This window comes from Prionailurus bengalensis, chromosome B3, assembly GCF_016509475.1.
Source record: "Prionailurus bengalensis isolate Pbe53 chromosome B3, Fcat_Pben_1.1_paternal_pri, whole genome shotgun sequence".
NCBI lineage: Eukaryota > Metazoa > Chordata > Mammalia > Carnivora > Felidae > Prionailurus > Prionailurus bengalensis.
The window spans coordinates 144,847,188-144,865,681 of record NC_057355.1 but is presented as its reverse complement, the minus strand read 5'-3'; the positions used below and the strand labels follow the sequence as shown (position 1 = coordinate 144,865,681).

At 47.5% G+C, this 18,494-nt stretch overlaps 1 protein-coding gene across 7 annotated transcripts in view; it reads left to right on the top strand.

Moving 5' to 3' along the window:
• MOK (MOK protein kinase) overlaps positions 1–18,494 on the top strand; it is a 69,816-nt gene that overhangs the window by 35,869 nt on the left and 15,453 nt on the right. For 4 of the 7 annotated variants that reach the window (XR_006293526.1, XR_006293525.1, XR_006293524.1 and 1 more), the window contains exons 3-7: positions 311–400; positions 1,954–2,024; positions 11,483–11,561; positions 11,688–11,736; positions 18,261–18,439. Coding sequence is in view for 1 of the 7 variants with exons in the window: in XM_043557053.1 (XP_043412988.1) it covers positions 311–400; positions 1,954–2,024; positions 11,483–11,561; positions 11,688–11,736; positions 18,261–18,439 (468 nt within the window). In the remaining 6 variants the exon portion in view is untranslated. Of the gene's footprint in view, positions 1–310; positions 401–1,953; positions 2,025–11,482; positions 11,562–11,687; positions 11,737–17,937; positions 18,055–18,260; positions 18,440–18,494 lie in introns of those variants that run through there. The other 3 variants (XR_006293528.1, XR_006293527.1, XR_006293529.1) reach the window with 3 other exon arrangements.

The window sequence follows — 18,494 nt, the reverse complement described above, 5'->3', positions numbered from 1 at the left end:
GGAAATTCTAATGTTTGTTTCCATGTTTACTAATTATAAAAGAAACCACTAAGGTATTCTTTCAGGAGCTTCGATGGGAAAATTCGCATAAATGTCCAAAGCCATAAGAACCTTGTTTTTTATCAGATGGTGCAGAACGAGACATGTTGAACGTCACCTGCTGGCGGGAGAAATAATGAGTCGATGAACTTGCTTGAAATATGTGTGAGGTTCTCAGTTGTGATCATGGGTAATAAATAATGATTGAATAACCCCAATCTGAGGCTGACTTGAATTATGAATTAGTTATTTATTTTTACCCACGCAATAGTATCGAGCAAGTGAACAGTCTACGGGAGATACAAGCACTGAGGCGCCTGAACCCACACCCGAACATCCTCACGTTGCACGAAGTGGTTTTGTAAGTATTCCTGGGGCTTTACAGTGACCTGCATTTGATGACAATGATCAAATCTCTTTTTAAGGAAGAAAACTGTGGGAGACATTTGAAATATTTGCTTTGTAGCTCAGGGAGTAATGATTCTCATTTTATCTTAAGTCACGTATTTATGTGGACAAACGTGTGTCTGATTCCTAATGTGGAAATACCTTCGTTTAGGTGATTCCCTATCATAAAAGTGGACAGAATTCAAACGATTCCTCTCCCGTAGCTCAGTGAGGCTTCCTTGTAGGCAGTGGCCTGTGCATCCGAGGCCTCGAGTGTGAGTTATGGGCAAATGGGAAAGCACTGTGGTCCTACATCAGGGATTGTCATGTGTCAGGGATTGTCCCTGCCGGCTGTCATGTCTGCACCGTGTCAGGTAGCGTGACCCCCCCCCGCACCTTACTATGGTTGCTGTAATTTGGGGGACTTGTCACTTGTGTTCTAATTATAGATTAGTCTCCTTACGTGAGGCTCACCTACCCATCAGGAAGGCAGGGCACACCTCACCTGCGGGTGCCGGCAGTTCCGCACTGCCCTTCTGGACTCTGAGCCGGGAACTCGGACCCAGGGTTCTGGAACTTGCCTTTCTGTGCGCCCTGAGAAGGTGCACGCTCCGTGAAGCTCTCCGCGGCGCTCCAGGCCGCTTTAAAACCAGCCGGGACACTACGGTCTCTGACGAAGTGCAGTGGGTTTTCATCAGGGAAGAGAGCAGTTTGAAACTCAAAGTGGAATGTCTTGTCATAGCCGCGTGGCCTCCTGGCCTGGAGCCCGCAGTGCGCACTGGTCACAACACCGCCCACTGCACGCCGCGTCCTGGGCACTCTCCGGGCCTGCGTGTGCGCCCCCCTCCAGGCAGCCCCTCTGGAGGCGACCTGACTAGTAGGGTCTGGAGTGACACGTGCTCCTCTACCGAGGGCTCAGGGGCCTTCAAACAGGGCAGTGTCAGCTCCAGAGAAGCTGGCAGCCCGGCCAGAGGCCTCGGTCCCCACCCCGTGCAAGGCCTGGACCCCACCTGGGCTTGGGGTGACCCGTCTTCCTCCCTTTTCCCCTGACTGGTTTGTGGATTTTTGTGTCCCCATCATAATTTATCCCAGGTACATGGAAGAATCTAGGTAAGTTAGAACTAAATAAATTTGCAGTCACGGAGCATGAATTAAATTCTTTCTCCTCTGTTTTGCTTAGCCGACTCTCGACCTCCTTTCTCCTTTCTGCCAGTAGTTAGTTCTATATTTTTAAGACACATCTCATTAAAAAGGGGGGAAGCATTTGGAATTTTTGCTTAAAGTGGGATTTTACTGTTATTTTATTATATTTTATTTTATTTTTACTGTTATTTTAAATTAATTTTAAATTAATTGACTGAAATAATTGACTGAAAATCGCAACTTCTGTTTCAGTCACTATGCCCCAGGCTTTGAGGCGGGAGGGCTTTATGTTTACCAGAAATGTGCACAAATGAATTAAATATTTGATGATAGTTTCTGATTAAGACAAGAAAAACATTTTTAAAAACCTGATTTCTTCTTCAGCGACAGAAAATCTGGTTCTCTTGCACTAATATGTGAACTTATGGACATGAATATTTATGAGCTAATACGAGGTACGTAGAATAATTTGAAGCTAATCTAAGATCTTCTTCTAAAGCCTGTCGTCCACATATGCTTTGTTTTAGTTCTGAAAACCCTCAGTCACCTCTTGGGAGGTATTTTTCTGGCAGTCTCGTCTCCTCAACACAGGGCGGTCAGGGAGAAGTAAAGCCATCTAGGTCCAGGCTGGCAGGTGACACGGGTGCTCAGGCCTTCCTCACCTCAGGTCCCTGCAGGGGGCGCTGTGCCGCTCCAGAGGTCACTCTGGTGGCTCTGCTCAAAATAAGGCAAGGCTTGTCCCCCAAGAGCCTCCCTCGGCCGAGAGGCGACCCTCTTCCATTCAGATCCTTATAACGTCTTTCTGCTCATTACTTTCCTCTGAACGGCAGAGCTCCATTCGGGAAAGCACGGCGCCCGAGCCGGCCTCAGTCAGGGCCAGTTTGGGCGGCTGATAGAGGGCACCTGAAGGAACACGGAGGCGATGGTTGGTCCGCGTTCAGCAAATATCCCTGGGGGTCCGACTGCACAGTCGCGTTAGATGTCAGGACAAATGAGCCTCGTGGCTGTCCCTGAGAGAGCACAGAAAGCGTGGCATCTTACCGACCGATCACGCGGTGCCGATCGGACGAATGAGAGCAGATTTGCCTTGCGTTATGTGAGTGACTGTTTGTGGCTTGAAAGAACCATTTAAAAAGCGCCGTATCATCCTAAACGAGTCAGGCCAGCCCAAAGGTGGTATGGAAAGCGGCAGGTAGCATTTTTGAGATCAGGAAGCTATTTTTGCGATGAGGGCGACCCTGGTGTGGAAGAAACACACGAAGAGTCGGAATAAAACGGTGATGAAGTCAGAATGTGGGGAAAAGCGTCGTCATCAAATTAGTAGGTCCTCTATGCGATTTGACATGTGTGCTTTAGTAGCTCACTAACAAAATAAATAGTAGCAATAGGCAAGCTTTCCTACACCCACAGAAGTTGATGAAGAGCTTTTGGACCTTTTCGAGAAAGTGGGAGATCGCCTTTTGTCCGGGCATGTGTGGTATTTCCTGTGTTACAAACCTGGTGTATTTTATTCATAGGTAAGCCCATCCCCTCGGGGACCTGTTTCATTGCGTTTTGAGTACAATGCTAACAAGGTTGCCAGGTTTCTCAGTATAGAACCCATTCGGAATAGAGCCATTGGCTGGAAGGAGCTTCTAGAATTCGGCCCACCAGCAGTAACGGGAAGCGACAGGCGACAGTCCCACAACGGGGGATGAAACTGAAAATATAAAACGGGAGGTCAACGACAGCAGCGCCCCCGCGGCTGAGCGCAGTCTGGGCAGCCGGAAGACCCCAGACGCCCCAAGACGGGTTAGAGAATGCGCAGCCGCGGGCTGGACTGCGGTAAGCCTACCGCGCCGGTAAACGTGATGGATACAGCAGGGAAAGTGAAGAAAAGATTTAAAAGAGCTTCCCAGGTAAAGGATCACAATAGAGCAGAGTTTCACTTTCAAAGAGTAAACCTTATTGATCTGGAAACTCCGCTTGTTAAGCATCGATTCCAAATAGTCTGGATCCACGAGGTGGTGCTCAGGATTACATTTTCTCCTGCGTCCTGTGGGACGTGGATTGTTCACTCTGCTCCTCCCCGTACATCTGTCTGCCAGAGTGTCAGGACGGGGTCCCCAGTACAGTCAAGACAAACAACCACCAAACTTCATTATTTCGTTATGTGAACCAACATTTTGCTTTTTTTTCTCATTAAAAAAATTTTTTTTAATGTTTATTTTTGAGAGAGTGAGAGAGAGACACAGTGCGAGCGGGGGAGGGGCAGAGAGAGAGGGAGACACAGAATCCGAAGCAGACTCCAGGCTCTGAGCTGTCTGCACAGAGGCCAACACAGGGCTTGAACTCATGGACTGCAAGATCATGACCTGAGCGGAAGTCGGAGGCTTAACCGACTGAGCCTCCCAGGTGCCCCTGATTATCCCCATTTTAAAGATGGAGAAATGGAGGCACGGGGAGATAAGTACCTTGTCCGAGGTTATGGACACGTAGTAGACACGGAGTTTGGACTCAGCCTGTTCCAGAGTGCGTGTTCTCAGCCACCACACATCCAGCCTCTTGACAACCCTCTTTGGTTGGCACTGTTATCATCTACACTTTACGGACAAGGAGACCGAGGTTTCAAGGATTAAGTGGTAACCACCACACCCCACTGCTCCTCTGGGTCTCTACTGCTGGCCCCGGCTCAGTGCCTCAAATGAATGGGCGCCTGCTAACAATTTGTTGTTATTGATGGTCACAGCGGTTTATTGAAACCTGAGTCGGTCACGAAAGCTTTTTCTACTAGAGTGACAATTCATTTTACTGAAATGACTGCTCTCCTGGATGATGAGAATGTTGAGTAGCACCGTCAGACGAGGAAGAACCAGCTAATGGCACAAGAGAAGGATCGCCAGTCTTGGCTGGATTGTCTGCTTATATGCACGGCAGCGTGCAAGGTCGGGCAGAGGCAGAGGAGAAGAACAGAAGACGCTTTTTTGATAAACAGTGTAGAGTCTGTTGAAGAGAGAAGAGAAACTATATGAAGGTCAAAATCATTAGAGGCGAATTGCTGGGGAAATTTTCTCTTTACCCAGTGGGTGTCAGATGAGGCGGAGATGACTGGGCTTTACCCGGAAGATTGGGGGGAGTAGGCAAATGCAGGCGAGGGTGTCTCATTCACTGCTACATGCTATGCACTGCTCTGGAGGTGGACCCAGTGGGGAACACGACAGACACGGTCCCATCCACGTGGGCTCACGCTCAGGAAGACGGAGACACTGAACAAGTAAAGAAATGATCAAGAAGGAGATCAAGACAGGATAAGTGTTACGAGTGAATAAAACAGGTCCCGTGTGAGATTGATGGGGACAGAGTGTTCCAGACAGAGACGAGTAGTGCAAAGGTCCTGAGGCCACTGTGAGGTTAGGAGGCCAGTGTGGCTGGAGCACTAGGAAGGAAGTTAGAAATGAGGTAGGTAGGGGCCAGGAGGCAGGGAGGGCCGGGGTAAGAATTCACGTCATTCTAAGTTCAGTGGGAAGCTTTAGTGGGTTTTAAGTGTTTATTTAATTTTGAGAGAGAGCAAGCAAGCACGAGAGGGGCAGAGAGAGGGGGAGAGAGAATCCCAAGCAGTGTCCATGCTATCAGCGCAGAGCCGACAATGGGCTCAATCCCACGAACTGCGAGATCATGACTTGAGCCAAAATCAATAGCCGGACACTCAATCGACCGAGCCACCTCGGCGTCCCACATTGACGGGTTTTAAAGCAGGGAAGAAGCATCTTTTTTTTTTTTAATTTTTTTTTTAACGTTTTATTTATTTTTGAGACAGAGAGAGACAGAGCATGAATGGGGGAGGGGCAGAGAGAGAGGGAGACACAGAATCGGAAACAGGCTCCAGGCTCTGAGCCATCAGCCCAGAGCCTGACGCGGGGCTCGAACTCACGGACCACGAGATCGTGACCTGAGCCGAAGTCGGACGTTTAACCGACTGAGCCACCCAGGCGCCCCAAATAGGGAAGAAGCATCTTTTGATTGGGGTTTAGACCAGTGTTTCTAAAACTATAGTCGAAGACCGGTTGTTTGTTCGTTTGCTTTTTCCCAGTGTGTTGTGGACCGGACTTTTGTAAAATACATAAAAATTAATTACCGGAAAAACAGTCATGTGCTTGGATGTCACAGCGGCGTTGAATTGCTGTACAAGTTTCCGGTCACTCTTAGTTTTTGCCGTCTCCTCCTAAACCAGAGACAAACAGCCCCGGACTGGTATCAGTTCACAGACTGTGCTTTTTAGAAGCACTTTTCTGGATTCTGTTTAAAGAATGAACAGGCCACCGGAGGATGTACCTTCCCATTGCAGACAGCAGCCTCTGTTCTGGCCAGTGTAACCCCAGGGGACCCAAGTGACACGGATGGCTTGCCGGGAGGACTGAAGAAACGCTTGGGGCGTGGCCTCCAGGGAGGAGCTCCCAAAAAATGACTCTGCAGGATTGGGCTGCCCCGGGTGCTGCTGCCTCTGCCACAGACAGGATGCCCCAAACGAAGGAGCCACTGCTGCTGCTCCGGGCTCTAGAACCAGGCCACCTTTGCCCGGGCAGGAGGCGCCCTCCGCCAAGATCCGCACTCAGAGCGGATGCTCTCCCTCCTCTCGTCTGTCCCTGGAACTCGGGCCTGAGTCCTGTTTCTCGAGCGGTCTGGTCCGACGGACGCAGAAGCCAGTCACATCTGGAAGTCCCAGCCACGAGCGTGCTTGGCCCGCGAGGTGGCGGTTGGGATGGGTCTGTGTTGTGGTGGGGAGACAGGCAAAGAGATGGCAAAGGTATTGTGCCCGCTGCTCCCTTGGGAAGAACTGTCACGGAGCTGTCCACTCGGGGAGGGCGTGGCTGGCGCCCCGGGGCACCAGCCACACCGCCGGCGATCCTGCCGTCCTGGCTGGTTTATTCGGGCGCACTGTGCTTACGGCGCCGGACATCTGCCACCTGCAGCAGGGGAGGGCTGTCTTGGAGTTTATAAGGAAAGACTGGATAAGACTGTAACCTGGTTATGGAGGCATCTATTATTTTGTTAGTTTTTTAAGTTTTTATTTATTTAGCTCATCTCTGCACCCACGTGGGGCTCGAACTCACAGCCCCAAGATCAAGAGCGGCTTGCTTTTCTGCCCGAGCCAGCCAGGCGCCCGTAGGGGCATCTAGTATTTTAATGCATTGTATCTGATTCTGTTCTTGTTCTTGTTCTTCTCCTTCTTTTTTAAACTGTTTGAAGTTAAACGACCGTGCTTTTGTGAGTGGCTACCGCCTCCGGTGCCGGCCTGGAGCCGTGGGTGGCTGCTCCTTCACCTCGCCTTGCCCCCTCTGTCACAGCTCCCTCCTGTCTCCTTGATCTCCCACGTGACGCCTGACATGCGTCCGCTCCCCTGGTGCTTGTCCGACTGTCCGCCGGGGCATTTGCTCTCTGGCGGTGGGGCCCTTGCCGGCTCCGTCACGGGTGTCCTCTCAGTGCCCGGCCCTGCTCCCGGTGTGGCTCGGTGTGTCGTCCACCTGGGTGACGTTCACAGGCACTGAGTGTCGTAGGTTGTTGTTATTGCCAGGAGCACGTGCCGTGCAGCTCGTGTGCGGCTCGTTCACACACAGAAGAGATGGTTTATTGTAAAACCTCGGATTTCCTGCAGGAAGCTCAGTCAGGCCTCTTGGGAGGTGGGGCCAGGAAAGGTCCGGCTGCCGAGGCCACCACTGACCGTCTCGGAGCCACGTGGTCCTCTGCCCCTCCTCCTCTGCGTGTCCCTCTCCTCTTGGCAGACTTGGCCACTCAGACCCTGAGACCCTCCACTGGCGGCAGACGGGCCAGGCCCAGAAAGCCGAGTCATTGGCCACCTCCTGGAGTGCCGGCTGTTCCAGGTCCAGTGAGCTGGCCTTGTCCCCTTAGGGTTATGCCTTTTATTTTTTAATTTTTTTTCTTAACATTTATTTATTTTTGAGAGAGAGAGAGAGAGAGACAGCACGAGCAGGGGAAGGGAAAAGAGAGAGGGAGGCACAGAATCCGAAGCAGGCTCCATCCGAGCTGTCAGCACAGAGCCCGACGCGGGGCTCAAGCTCACGAGCTGTGAGATCATGACCTGGGCCGAAGTTGGACGCTCAACCGACTGAGCCACCCACGCGCCCCAGGGTTATACCTTGTAGAGGCTGTGGGTGGGGCAGGGACCTTGAAATAAATCCGTGACGTTGGGGAATGAACCAAGTGGGAAAGAGCAAGGCAGGTTCGATTTGACTGCAAACATAGCATCACAGTTCCACGAACAGCTTGGGCGGTGTGCCTTATTACGATTCTTATTAAGAACTACTTTGCCTGACATTACAGTGTCAGATCAATTCACTTGTATTTTTATACTTCATCGATCTGACCCACTGATTGTAAGATGCAGAATTTGTAGAGGAAACGTTGCCTACCAACTGTGACACGTAGCTTTCTTATCTACTCAGAGCAGTTTTAGTTCTGTGCTTACTAAAAGAGCTCTTGGGATCTATTTAGACTTTCCCGCGTATATAAAAAGGAAAGTTGAAGTGAAGTAGATCTGTTTTGGCATTCCTAACACTTCTTGAAACATTCTGACACCGTGATCGACGCCTTTGTTTTCCTTAAGCTCTCGGTCTCTATGCCATTCAGACAGGGTGTGAGTGATACCGCATTTTTGTCTCCTGAATTTTCTTCCAAGCCCATGTCACCATCCTGTTAGTTGTGATGCTGTTGCTTCTGGGGAGCGTGGCTCGAGTTGTGGCTGTGCGGACACAGCACAGGTGTCCCCTGTCCTGTGTATTTAACGATGGTGGGTCCAGGTCAGGCCCGTGAGCCTCGGTCCTTGTCTGTGAAATGGGAATAAACCTAGTGTCTCTTGGGATTGTTGTGAGGAGCAGATAAGATAATGTGCCGCGTTTAGGGCAGGGGCCACTGCACAGTCTTCAGTAAACACGGATCGCCGTCATCCGCGTCGTCCACGATCACGTTAGCAGCGCGAAGTGTGCGTGCATCTGACCCTCCCACCCCAGGCGCTTGCCTCCCTTGTAGAGGCGAGGAGGTGGGATTCCACAGAAGTTCCAGCACTTGCTTAAGATGAGCCGGGCAGAACTAGGGGGCTCATCCTTGCGTTTTGCCAGGGACGGTTCGGGCTCCGCCGAGTCCGACATCCCACCCGCTACCTGCTGCATTTGCCCGTGCCCTGCTGGGCCCCGCTACGTGCCTCCAAGCCTGGCCGGGATAGCCAGGCACAGGCCGGCGGATGGGGTCTCTTGTGGGACGGGGCGCGTGCGGCATGTTCTGTTACGATGCGGACCACCCTGGTGGCCGTGTCCCTTCCACTCGTACCGGCAGCGAATGCCAGAGTTCGTTATTGTGCTCACAGAAACATTTTCTACAGTATTGATATGGTATATGACACTCTTTAGAATCTTTTGTTAGAGTTTGTTTTGAGAGAGAGAGAATCTGAAATGGGCTCTGTGCTATTAGTGGGGCTCGAATTCACGAACTGCGAGATCATGACCTGAGCCAAAATCAGCTGCTTAACCGACTGAGCCATCCCGGCGCCCCATTTAGAATCTTCTTAATGAGGCTATTTGGATAAAAAAAAAAAAAAAAAAACAAACAGCTGGCAAAAATGAACTCGGTCGGGACGGCGCGGTGTGTTTGTTGGTGGTCAGTAAGGCTCCCACGGGAACTTCCGAGTGGTTTATTAATTGTACCATCTCCGTTTGTTTCAAGATGTTTGAGAACAAGAATCTGTTAGGAACCCAATACAGTCTCGGGCCGGGAAGGTTTAGGATCTTGTTTTTGAAAAACCGTTGTAGAGAACGGATAGTCAGCCTGCTCCTGGTCAAGGGGGTGGATTCCGATGGTTCCGAGCACCATCCCACTCCCACGGTTCACGCTGCGCCTCCCTCCCTCAGGAGGCCCCTTAGGTAGGCGGGGATTCTCATAGCGGGGTGGGGGGCAGGGCTATGAACAGTGGTGGCCGGGGGACAACGAGGAAAGGGAGGGTGAGCCCCTAAAGAGGGCTCTTCTGCTGGGGGCTGAGGGCAGCCGAGAAATGCAGATTCCTGGCCCATGTCTCTGGTTTTGAGATTCATCAGGTCTGGGTTTGGAGCTGTGAGTCGCCATTTTAAAGCATCCCTAGGTGGTTATGAAGATGCGGTGGGTTAGACTTTCCCCAAAAGATTCCACTTTGCTGAGGGCGAGTTCGGATAACTGTCCTGACAAGTTTATGCCGGAAGATCTGGGCGTGTGGGCGAGGCTGGAAGGGAGCTCCCGGGGATAGAACCGCATGAGCGCAGGCGTGTAGCAGGAGAGTGAGGCAGGGACACAAGCATCTGCAGGTGAACTTGGCTGGCTGGGGCGTTCGGCAAGCGAGAGGGGTGTGGTGGAGTGTGGCTCCCGAAGTGAGGACCCAGGCCTGGCAGCTGCACCTGGGAGCATGTTCAGAAGGCAGTTTTGGGGGGCCCCATCACCCACCTGCTGAGCCTAGGGGTGGGGTGGGGGCATTCTGTGTCTTCACAGGCCCCCGGGGTATTCAGATCCTCCTGAAGCCTGGGGGCCCCTGGTTGGGAGGGTAGGGGGTCCTGAGTGCCGAGCTAATTCAGCGGGCTGTGAGAGCCCCCCCCCCCCCAGGACGAGAACTAAATTTCAGGAAGCTTCGTCCAGTAGCACATGTGATGAAGAATGGAAATGTTGCTTTCTTTTCATCTTCATACAGCTGAGAATTTAATATAAAGTTACAGAATTACTCAAGCTAGGGGAAGACGACCAAGTCTTAGTTTAATTCTTTTAAACTCTAGAAAGTGGGTGATAAATTATGTGAAACAGAATAAAAAGGTTACAATATTATATGAGAGAATTAATTGTACTTAGACATTTTGTAATTTAAATTACTTTCTATTAGCATAAACATTTTTGTCTAGTTATGAGAGAAACAGAATAAATTTATTTGACATTAGAAATGGCAAACTTAAGACCAAAAATGTCAAATGGGATGTGTGCTCACAGAGGGAAAGTGGTTTTCTGGATTGTTAGGCCGGAACAGTCGTGTTTCCGATTTAAAACTTAACGAGGGGCGCCTGGATGGCTTGGTCTTAAGAGTCTGACTCCTCATTTTGGCTCAGGTCATGATCTCAGGGTTCTTGAGTTCGAGCCCTGCATCAGGCTCTGTGCCTGCTTGGGATATTCTCTCTCTCTCTCCCCCAAAATAAATAAATATTAAAAAAAAAAAAAACTTAAAACATACACTTTTGAAATTGAAATCAAGTAAAATGTGACATCGTCTGGACCAAGGATAACTGATGCTGGCGTGCGTGTGGTATTAAGAGTTGTAGAACATAAAACCTGCCGGCAGGCCTGGTGAGCAGGTGCGTGGATGGCCGAGCGGGCTGGGGCAGCGGAGCTGTGCCAGGAGACGCCAGATGGCGGCTGCTCTTTGTCAGAGAAGAGTGCGCTATGAAATTCAAAGCAGTCGTGGGTCTTGGATTAAAAACGCGCTTCTGTTGAACTGAGGTCTTTCCCCCTATAAAATGGAAATCTCCGTTCAGACCGGAAGCCGAGGAAAACACTGGAGTTTCAAGCGACCCCTGACACCTCACAGTTGGCATGAAGGAGAGCGTGTCCTGGAAGGCCCACCCGGGAGGCTCGGCCCCAGGGGTATCAGACCAAACTACTCTGCTGCTTATGGCTTGGTTCTGTTCTTGCGGTAACCAGAATGCGCGCATGCGGGGTTTCCCATGAAATCATGCCCGCGAGTAGAATTTTGAGCGGTGCGTTTCATATGTATGCTCCGTACTTCTGGAAATTACTTCAGGTTATTTGTTGGATTCTCATACATCATTGAATAAAATGGTGGGATTCTATTTTTGTCTTCAAGAAGTGAGGTATGTACCGTTGGTAACTGTCTTTGGCTACTTCCTTGGCCGCACAGGGAGAAGACACCCATTACCGGAGAAGAGAATTACGTGCTATATGTACCAGTTATGTAAATCCCTTGATCACATGCACAGGTACGCTCTTAGGGACTTGGCAGCTCTCAGATTAAGAAAATGTATCAACATTCATTTAAAAGCACCATGTAAAAGAATTTGAATGAGGTGCAACTAATTCTGTCCTTCCTTTTATATTGCATGCAGAAATGGAATATTTCACAGAGATGTGAAACCAGAAAATATATTAATAAAGGTAAGAACTTCTATATGAAAAACTGATCTCAGAATAAACGTAGAATGTGAAACCTTTTTACTAGATAGGCTTTCAGCCCCAGATACCTGGGCACCATGTTATGTTTTGTTTTGTTTTGTTTTGCTCCCAGTTTGGAAAAAATGGTTTGTTTAATAAGTGCCATCAATGTAACCATACATCTGGAAGGAAGAAATCTTAGGCACTCTTACTATATGCAAAAATAAACCTCCAGGGGCCCCCGGCTGGCTCAGTCGGTAGAACATGGGACTCTCGATCTCAGAGTCGTGAATTCGAGCCCCACGTTGGGCGTAGAGATTACTTAAAAAAATAGGACCACCAACCAGGCATGTCATAGTCAAATTCACAAAATACTCAGGCAAGGAAAGAATCATGAAAGCAGCAAGGGAAAAACGTCCTTAACCTACACGGAAAGACAGAGCAGGTTCACAGCAGACCTATCCACAGAAACTTGGCAGGCCAGAGAGGAGTGGCAGGATATATTCAGTGTACTGAATTGGAAAAATATGCAGCCAAGAATTCTTTATCCAGCAAGGCTGTCATTCAAAATAGGAGAGGGGCACCTGGGTGGCTCAGTCGGTTAAGCGTCCGACTTCGGCTCAGGTCATGATCTTGCGGTCTGTGAGTTCGAGCCCCGCGTCGGGCTCTGTGCAGACAGCTCAGAGCCTGGAGCCTGTTTCAGATTCTGTGTCTCCCTCTTTCTCTGCCCTTCCCCTGCTCATGCTCTATGTCTCTCTGTCTCAGAAATAAATAAACATTAAAAAAAAAAGAGATTAAAAGTTTCCCAGACAAAAATTAAAGGAGTTCATGACCACTAAACCAGCCCTGCAAAAATTTTAAAGGGGACTCTCTGAGGGGAGAAAAGACACATACATACATACATACATACATACATACATACCAAAAGCAACAAAGACTAGAAAGGACCAGAGAACACCACCAGAAACTCCCAACTATACAAGCAACATAATGGCAATAAATTCATATCTTTCAGTACTCACTCCAAACGTTAGTGGACTCAATGCCCCAATCAAAAGACATAGGGTAACAATGGATAAGAAAACAAGATCCATCTATATGCTGTTTACAAGAGACCCACTTTAGACCTAAAGACACCTTCAGATTGAAAATAAGGGGATGGAGAACCATCTGTCATGCTAATGGTTGACAAAAGAAAGCCAGAGTAGCCATACTTATATCAGACAATCTAGACTTTAAAATAAAGACTGTATCAAGAGATGCAGAAGGGCATTATATCATAATCAAGGGGTCTATCCACCAAGAAGACCTAACAGTTGTAAACATTTATGCACCAAATGTGAGAGCACCCAAATATATAAATCAATTAATCACAAACATAAAGAAACTCATCGATAGTAATACCATAATAGTGGGAGACTTCAACACCCCACTCAAGGCAATGGACAGATCATCTAATCAAAAAATCAACAAGGAAACAATGGCTTTGAATGACACACTGGACCAGATGGACTTAACAGATATATTCAGAACATTTCATCCTAAAGCAGCGGACTATACATTCTTCTCCAGTGCACATGGAACGTTCTCCAGAATAGACCACATACTGGGACACAGGTCAGCCCTCAACAAGTACAAAAAGATCGAGATCATACTGTGCATATTTTCAGACCACGATGCTATGAAACTCAAAATCAACCACAAGAAAAAATTTGGAAAGGTAACAAATACTTGGAGACTAAAGAACATCCTACTAAAGAATGAATGGGCTAACCAAGAAGTTAAAGAGGAAGTTAAAAAGTATATGGAAGTCAATGAAAATGATAACACCACAGCCCCAAACCTCTGGGATGCAGCAAAGGTGGTCATAAGAGGAAAGTATATAGCAATCCAGGCCTTCCTAAAGAAGGAAGAAAGATCTCAGATACACAACCTAACCTTACACCTTAAGGAGATGGAAAAAAAAAAAACCAACCCAGCAAATAAAAGCCAAAACCAGCAGAAGACAGGAAATAATAAAGATTGGAGCAGAAATCAATGCTATTGAAACAAACAAACAAACAAAAAAACCAGTAGAACAGATCAATGAAACCAGAAGCTGGTTCTTTGAAAGAATTAACAAAATGGATAAATCCCTACCCAGTTTGATCAAAAAGAAAAAGGATAGGACCCAAATAAATAAAATCAAGAATGAAAGAGGAGAGATCACAACCAGCACAGCAGAAATAAAAACAATAATAAAAGAATATTATGAGCAATCATATGCTAATAAAATGGGCAATCCGGAAGAAATGGACAAATTCCTAGAAACATACACTGCCAAAACTGAAACAGGAAGAAATAGAAAATTTGAACAGACCCATAACCAGTAAGGAAATTGAATTAGTAATCAAAAATCTCCCAAAAAACCAGAGTCCAGGGCCAGATGGCTTTCCAGGGGAATTCTACCAAACATTTAAGGAAGAGTTACCACCTATTCTCTTGAAGCCATTCCAAAAAATAGAAATGGAAGGAAAACTTCCAAACTCTTTCTATGAAGCCAGCATTACCTTGATTCCAAAACCAGACAAAGATCCCACTAAAAAGAAGAACTGTAGACCAATTTCCATGATGTACATGGATGCAAAAATCCTCAACAAGGTATTAGCCAACCGGATCCAACAATACATTAAAAAAATTATTCACCGCGACCAAGTGGGATTTATACCTTGGATGCAGGGCTGGTTCAGTATCCACAAAACAATCAATGTAATTCATCACATCAATAAAAGAAAGGACAAGAACCACATGATCCTCTCAATAGATGCAGAGAAAGCATTTGACAAAATACAGTATCCTTTCTTGATGAAAACCCTCAAGAAAGTAAGGATAGAAAGATCATACCTCGACATCGTAAAAGCCACAAATGAGAGACACAATGCTAATATCATCCTCAATGGGGAGAAACTGAGAACTTCCCCCCTAAGGTCAGGAGTAAGACCGGGATGTCCACTCTCGCTGCTGTTATTCAACATAGTATTGGAAAGCTTAGCCTCAGCAGTCAGGCAACACAAAGAAATAAAAGGCATCCAGATAGGCCAGGAAGAGGTCAAACTTTCACTCTTTGCAGATGACATGATACTCTATATGGAAAACCCAAAGGATTCCACCAAAAAACTGCTAGAATTGATTGATGAATTCAGCAAAGTTGCAGGATATAAAATCAACGCACAGAAATTGGTTGCATTCCTGTACACCAACAATGAAGCAACAGAAAGAGAAATCAAGGAATCAATCCCATTTACAACTGCACCAAAAACCATAAAGTACCTAGGAATAAACCTAACCAAAGCGGTGAAAAATCTATACACTGAAAACTATAGAAAGCTTATAAAAGAAATTGAAGAAGACACAACAAAATCGAAAAATATTCCATGCTCCTGGATACGAAGAACAAATATTGTTAAAATGTCAATACTACCCAAAGCAGTCTGTGCAGTCTACATATTCAGTGCAATACCTATCAAAATAACACCAGCATTCTTCACAGAACTAGAACAAACAATCCTAAAATGTGTATGGAACCAGAAAAGACCCCGAATAGCCAAAGCAATCTTGAAAAAGGAAACCAAAGCAGGAGGCATCACGATCCCGGACTTCAAGCTGTATTATAAAGCTGTAATCATCAAGACAGTATGGTACTGGCACAAAAACAGACACTCAGATCAATGGAACAGAGTAGAGAACCCAGAAATGGACCCACAAATGTATGGCCAACTAATCTTTGACAAAGCAGGAAAGAATATCCAGTGGAATAAAGACAGTCTCCTTAGCAAATGGTGTTGGGAAAACTGGATAGTGACATGCAGAAGAATGAACCTGGACCACTTTCTTACACCAGACGCAAAAATAAACTCAAAATGGATGAATGACCTAAATGTAAGACAGGAAGACATCAAAATCCTCAAGGAGAAAGCAGGCAAAAACCTCTTTGACCTCCGCCGCAGCAACTTCTTACTCAACACGTCTCCAGGGGAAAGGGAGACAAAAGCAAAAATGAACTATTGGGACCTCATCAAAATAAAAAGCTTCTGCACTGCGAAGGAAACAATCAGCAAAACTAAAAGGCAACTGACGGAATGGGAGAAGATATTTGCAAATGACGCATCAGATAAAGGGTTAGTATCCAAAATCTATAAAAAACTTATCAAACTCAACACCCAAAAAATAATCCAGTGAAGAAATGGGCAGAAGACATGAATAGACACTTCTCCAAAGAAGACATCCAGATGGCCAACCGGCACGAGAAACACTGCTCAACATCACTCATCATCAGGCAAATACCAATCCAAATCACAAGGAGATACCACCTCACACCTGTCAGGATGGCTAACATGAACAGCTCAGGCAACAACAGATGTTGGCGAGGATGCAGAGAAAGAGGATCTCTTTTGCACCGCTGGTGGGAATGCCAGCTGGTGTAGCCACTCTGGAAAACAGTGTGGAGGTTCCTCAAAAAGTTAAGAATAGAACTCTGTGACCCAGCAACTGCACTACTAGGTATTTATCCACGGGATACAGGTGTGCTGTTTCAAAGGGGCACATGCACCCCCATGTTTATAGCAGCCCTATCGACAATAGGCAAAGTCTGGAAAGAGCCCAAATGTCCACCTATGGATAAATGGATAAAGAAGATGTGGTATATATATATACACGATGGAGTATTACTTGGCAATCAAAAAGAATGAAATCTGGCCATTTCCAACTACGTGGATGGAACCGGAGGGTATTATGCTAAGCGAAATTAGCCAGTCGGAGAAAGACAAGTATCATATGACCTCACTCGTATGAGGACTTTAAGACACAGAACAGATGAACGTAAGGGAAGGGAAGCAAAAATAATATAAAAACAGGGAGGGGGACAAAGCATAAGAGACTCCTAAATATGGAGAACAGAGGGGTTGTGGGAGGGGGGATGGGCTGAATGGGGGAGGGGCAGGAAGGAATCTACTCCTGAAATCCTTGTTGCACTGTATGCTAACGAATTTGGATGTAAATTAAAAAGAAAAAAATAAACCGCATTGAGATGATCACTCCAAACACCGTGCGTGTAAAAGAAGAGGCAGGATTCACGCTCGGGTCTGTCTCAGTCCATAGCCACTTCGACCACACGTATTTAAAGTGTACGGCCTGGGAAGTCTGGGCAGACGTGTGCACCCGTGAAGCCATCATCACAGTCAAGCTAGCAAACAGATCTCTTGCCCCTAAAAGTTTCCTCACGCCCCTTGGTCCTCCCTCCTGTCCTTTGTCCCCAGGCAAAGACTTTTTGTCATAATAAATTAGTTTGCACTTTCTAGAATGTTCTCTAAGTGGAATTGTATAGTATGTGCTCTTTTCTGACCTGGATTTTCCCCTCAGCATCGCCATTTTGGAGTCCGTCCGTGCTGTGGTACCAGTGCCACGGTTCCAGGCACTTTTGAAACGGTCCCGTGGTTCTTGGCTGATCTTTTCTGGTTTTGCCATTGTTTTCTCTCTTTGCATTTCAGTTTGGGAAGTTTCTGTTGGCATATCTTCTGGCTCCCTGCTTCTTTCCTTGGCTGTCTAGTCTATTGAGCTTGTAAGTCACTTTTTATTTGTTAACGGTGTTTTTTATTTCTAGTACTTCCTTTTGATTCTTTCTTAGAGTTTCCATCTCTCTGCTTGCATTTCCCATCTGAGCTTGCATGTTGTCTGCTTTTTCCACTAGAGCCCTTAACAGATTACTCATAGTGATTTTAAATTCCCTGACTGGTAATTCTAAAATCCTTAAATCTGTGCTCTCTCTGAAACTGGTTCTGACGCTTGCTTTCTCTCTTCAGACTGTTTTCTCTTGCCTCTTAACATGCCTTACGATTTTTGTTGGAAGTCCAACATGATCCACTGGGGAATGGGATCAGTTGAAAGGCCGCCGGAATGAGGTTTCGTGGTAACCTGGGTAGGAAACGTGCCCGCGTTTAATGTTTGCCGGAGGTTTGTAGGTACCAGAGGCTCCAAGTGCATTACCAGCCTCTAGTTTATCAGCTGAACGTGTGAGGGGTAAGCAGAATGGAAGAGGTGTCCCGAAGAGGGTCTACCCAGTCTGTCTGACCTGCTCCCAAGAGCTCTTCGCTCCAGAGAACTGGCCCCAACCCTGCTCCCCTCCCCCTCCCCCAACAGGGAAAACAAAGCTGCCAGCAGGGCTAACTTCGCAGCTAGAGTCACGATCGGGTGACACGATACGGTGTTTAATTCATTTGTAGACTCGCGCGGTGACTTAACGTTTCCCCAAACCTGTAGACGTCCGGAAATAGTCGTCAGACACAGGTAGGATGTCTGGAAACGCGTCCCACTGAGCAGAGACCCCACTCTCTTATCTGTCACAGGCACTCTCAGGTGCTTATAAAGTAATTTCTTTTCACGAGCTAGTTGCAATGCTGGTAATTTTCCTGTTGGTGCATAAACACTTGAAATGGTCTGTGGTACAGCAGCGGCTTGAGACGTCACTTGTCCCCGCCTTTCTCCCCTTGCAGCAGGACGTCCTGAAATTAGGGGACTTTGGGTCCTGCCGGAGCGTCTACTCCAAGCAGCCGTATACCGAGTACATCTCCACGCGCTGGTACCGCGCCCCGGAGTGCCTCCTCACCGACGGCTTCTACACCTACAAGATGGATCTGTGGAGCGCAGGCTGTGTGCTCTACGAGATCGCCAGGTAGGCCCGAGGCCCGCCTCGCGTCTGAGGACTCCCGCCCGGTGCCCCCCTCCCC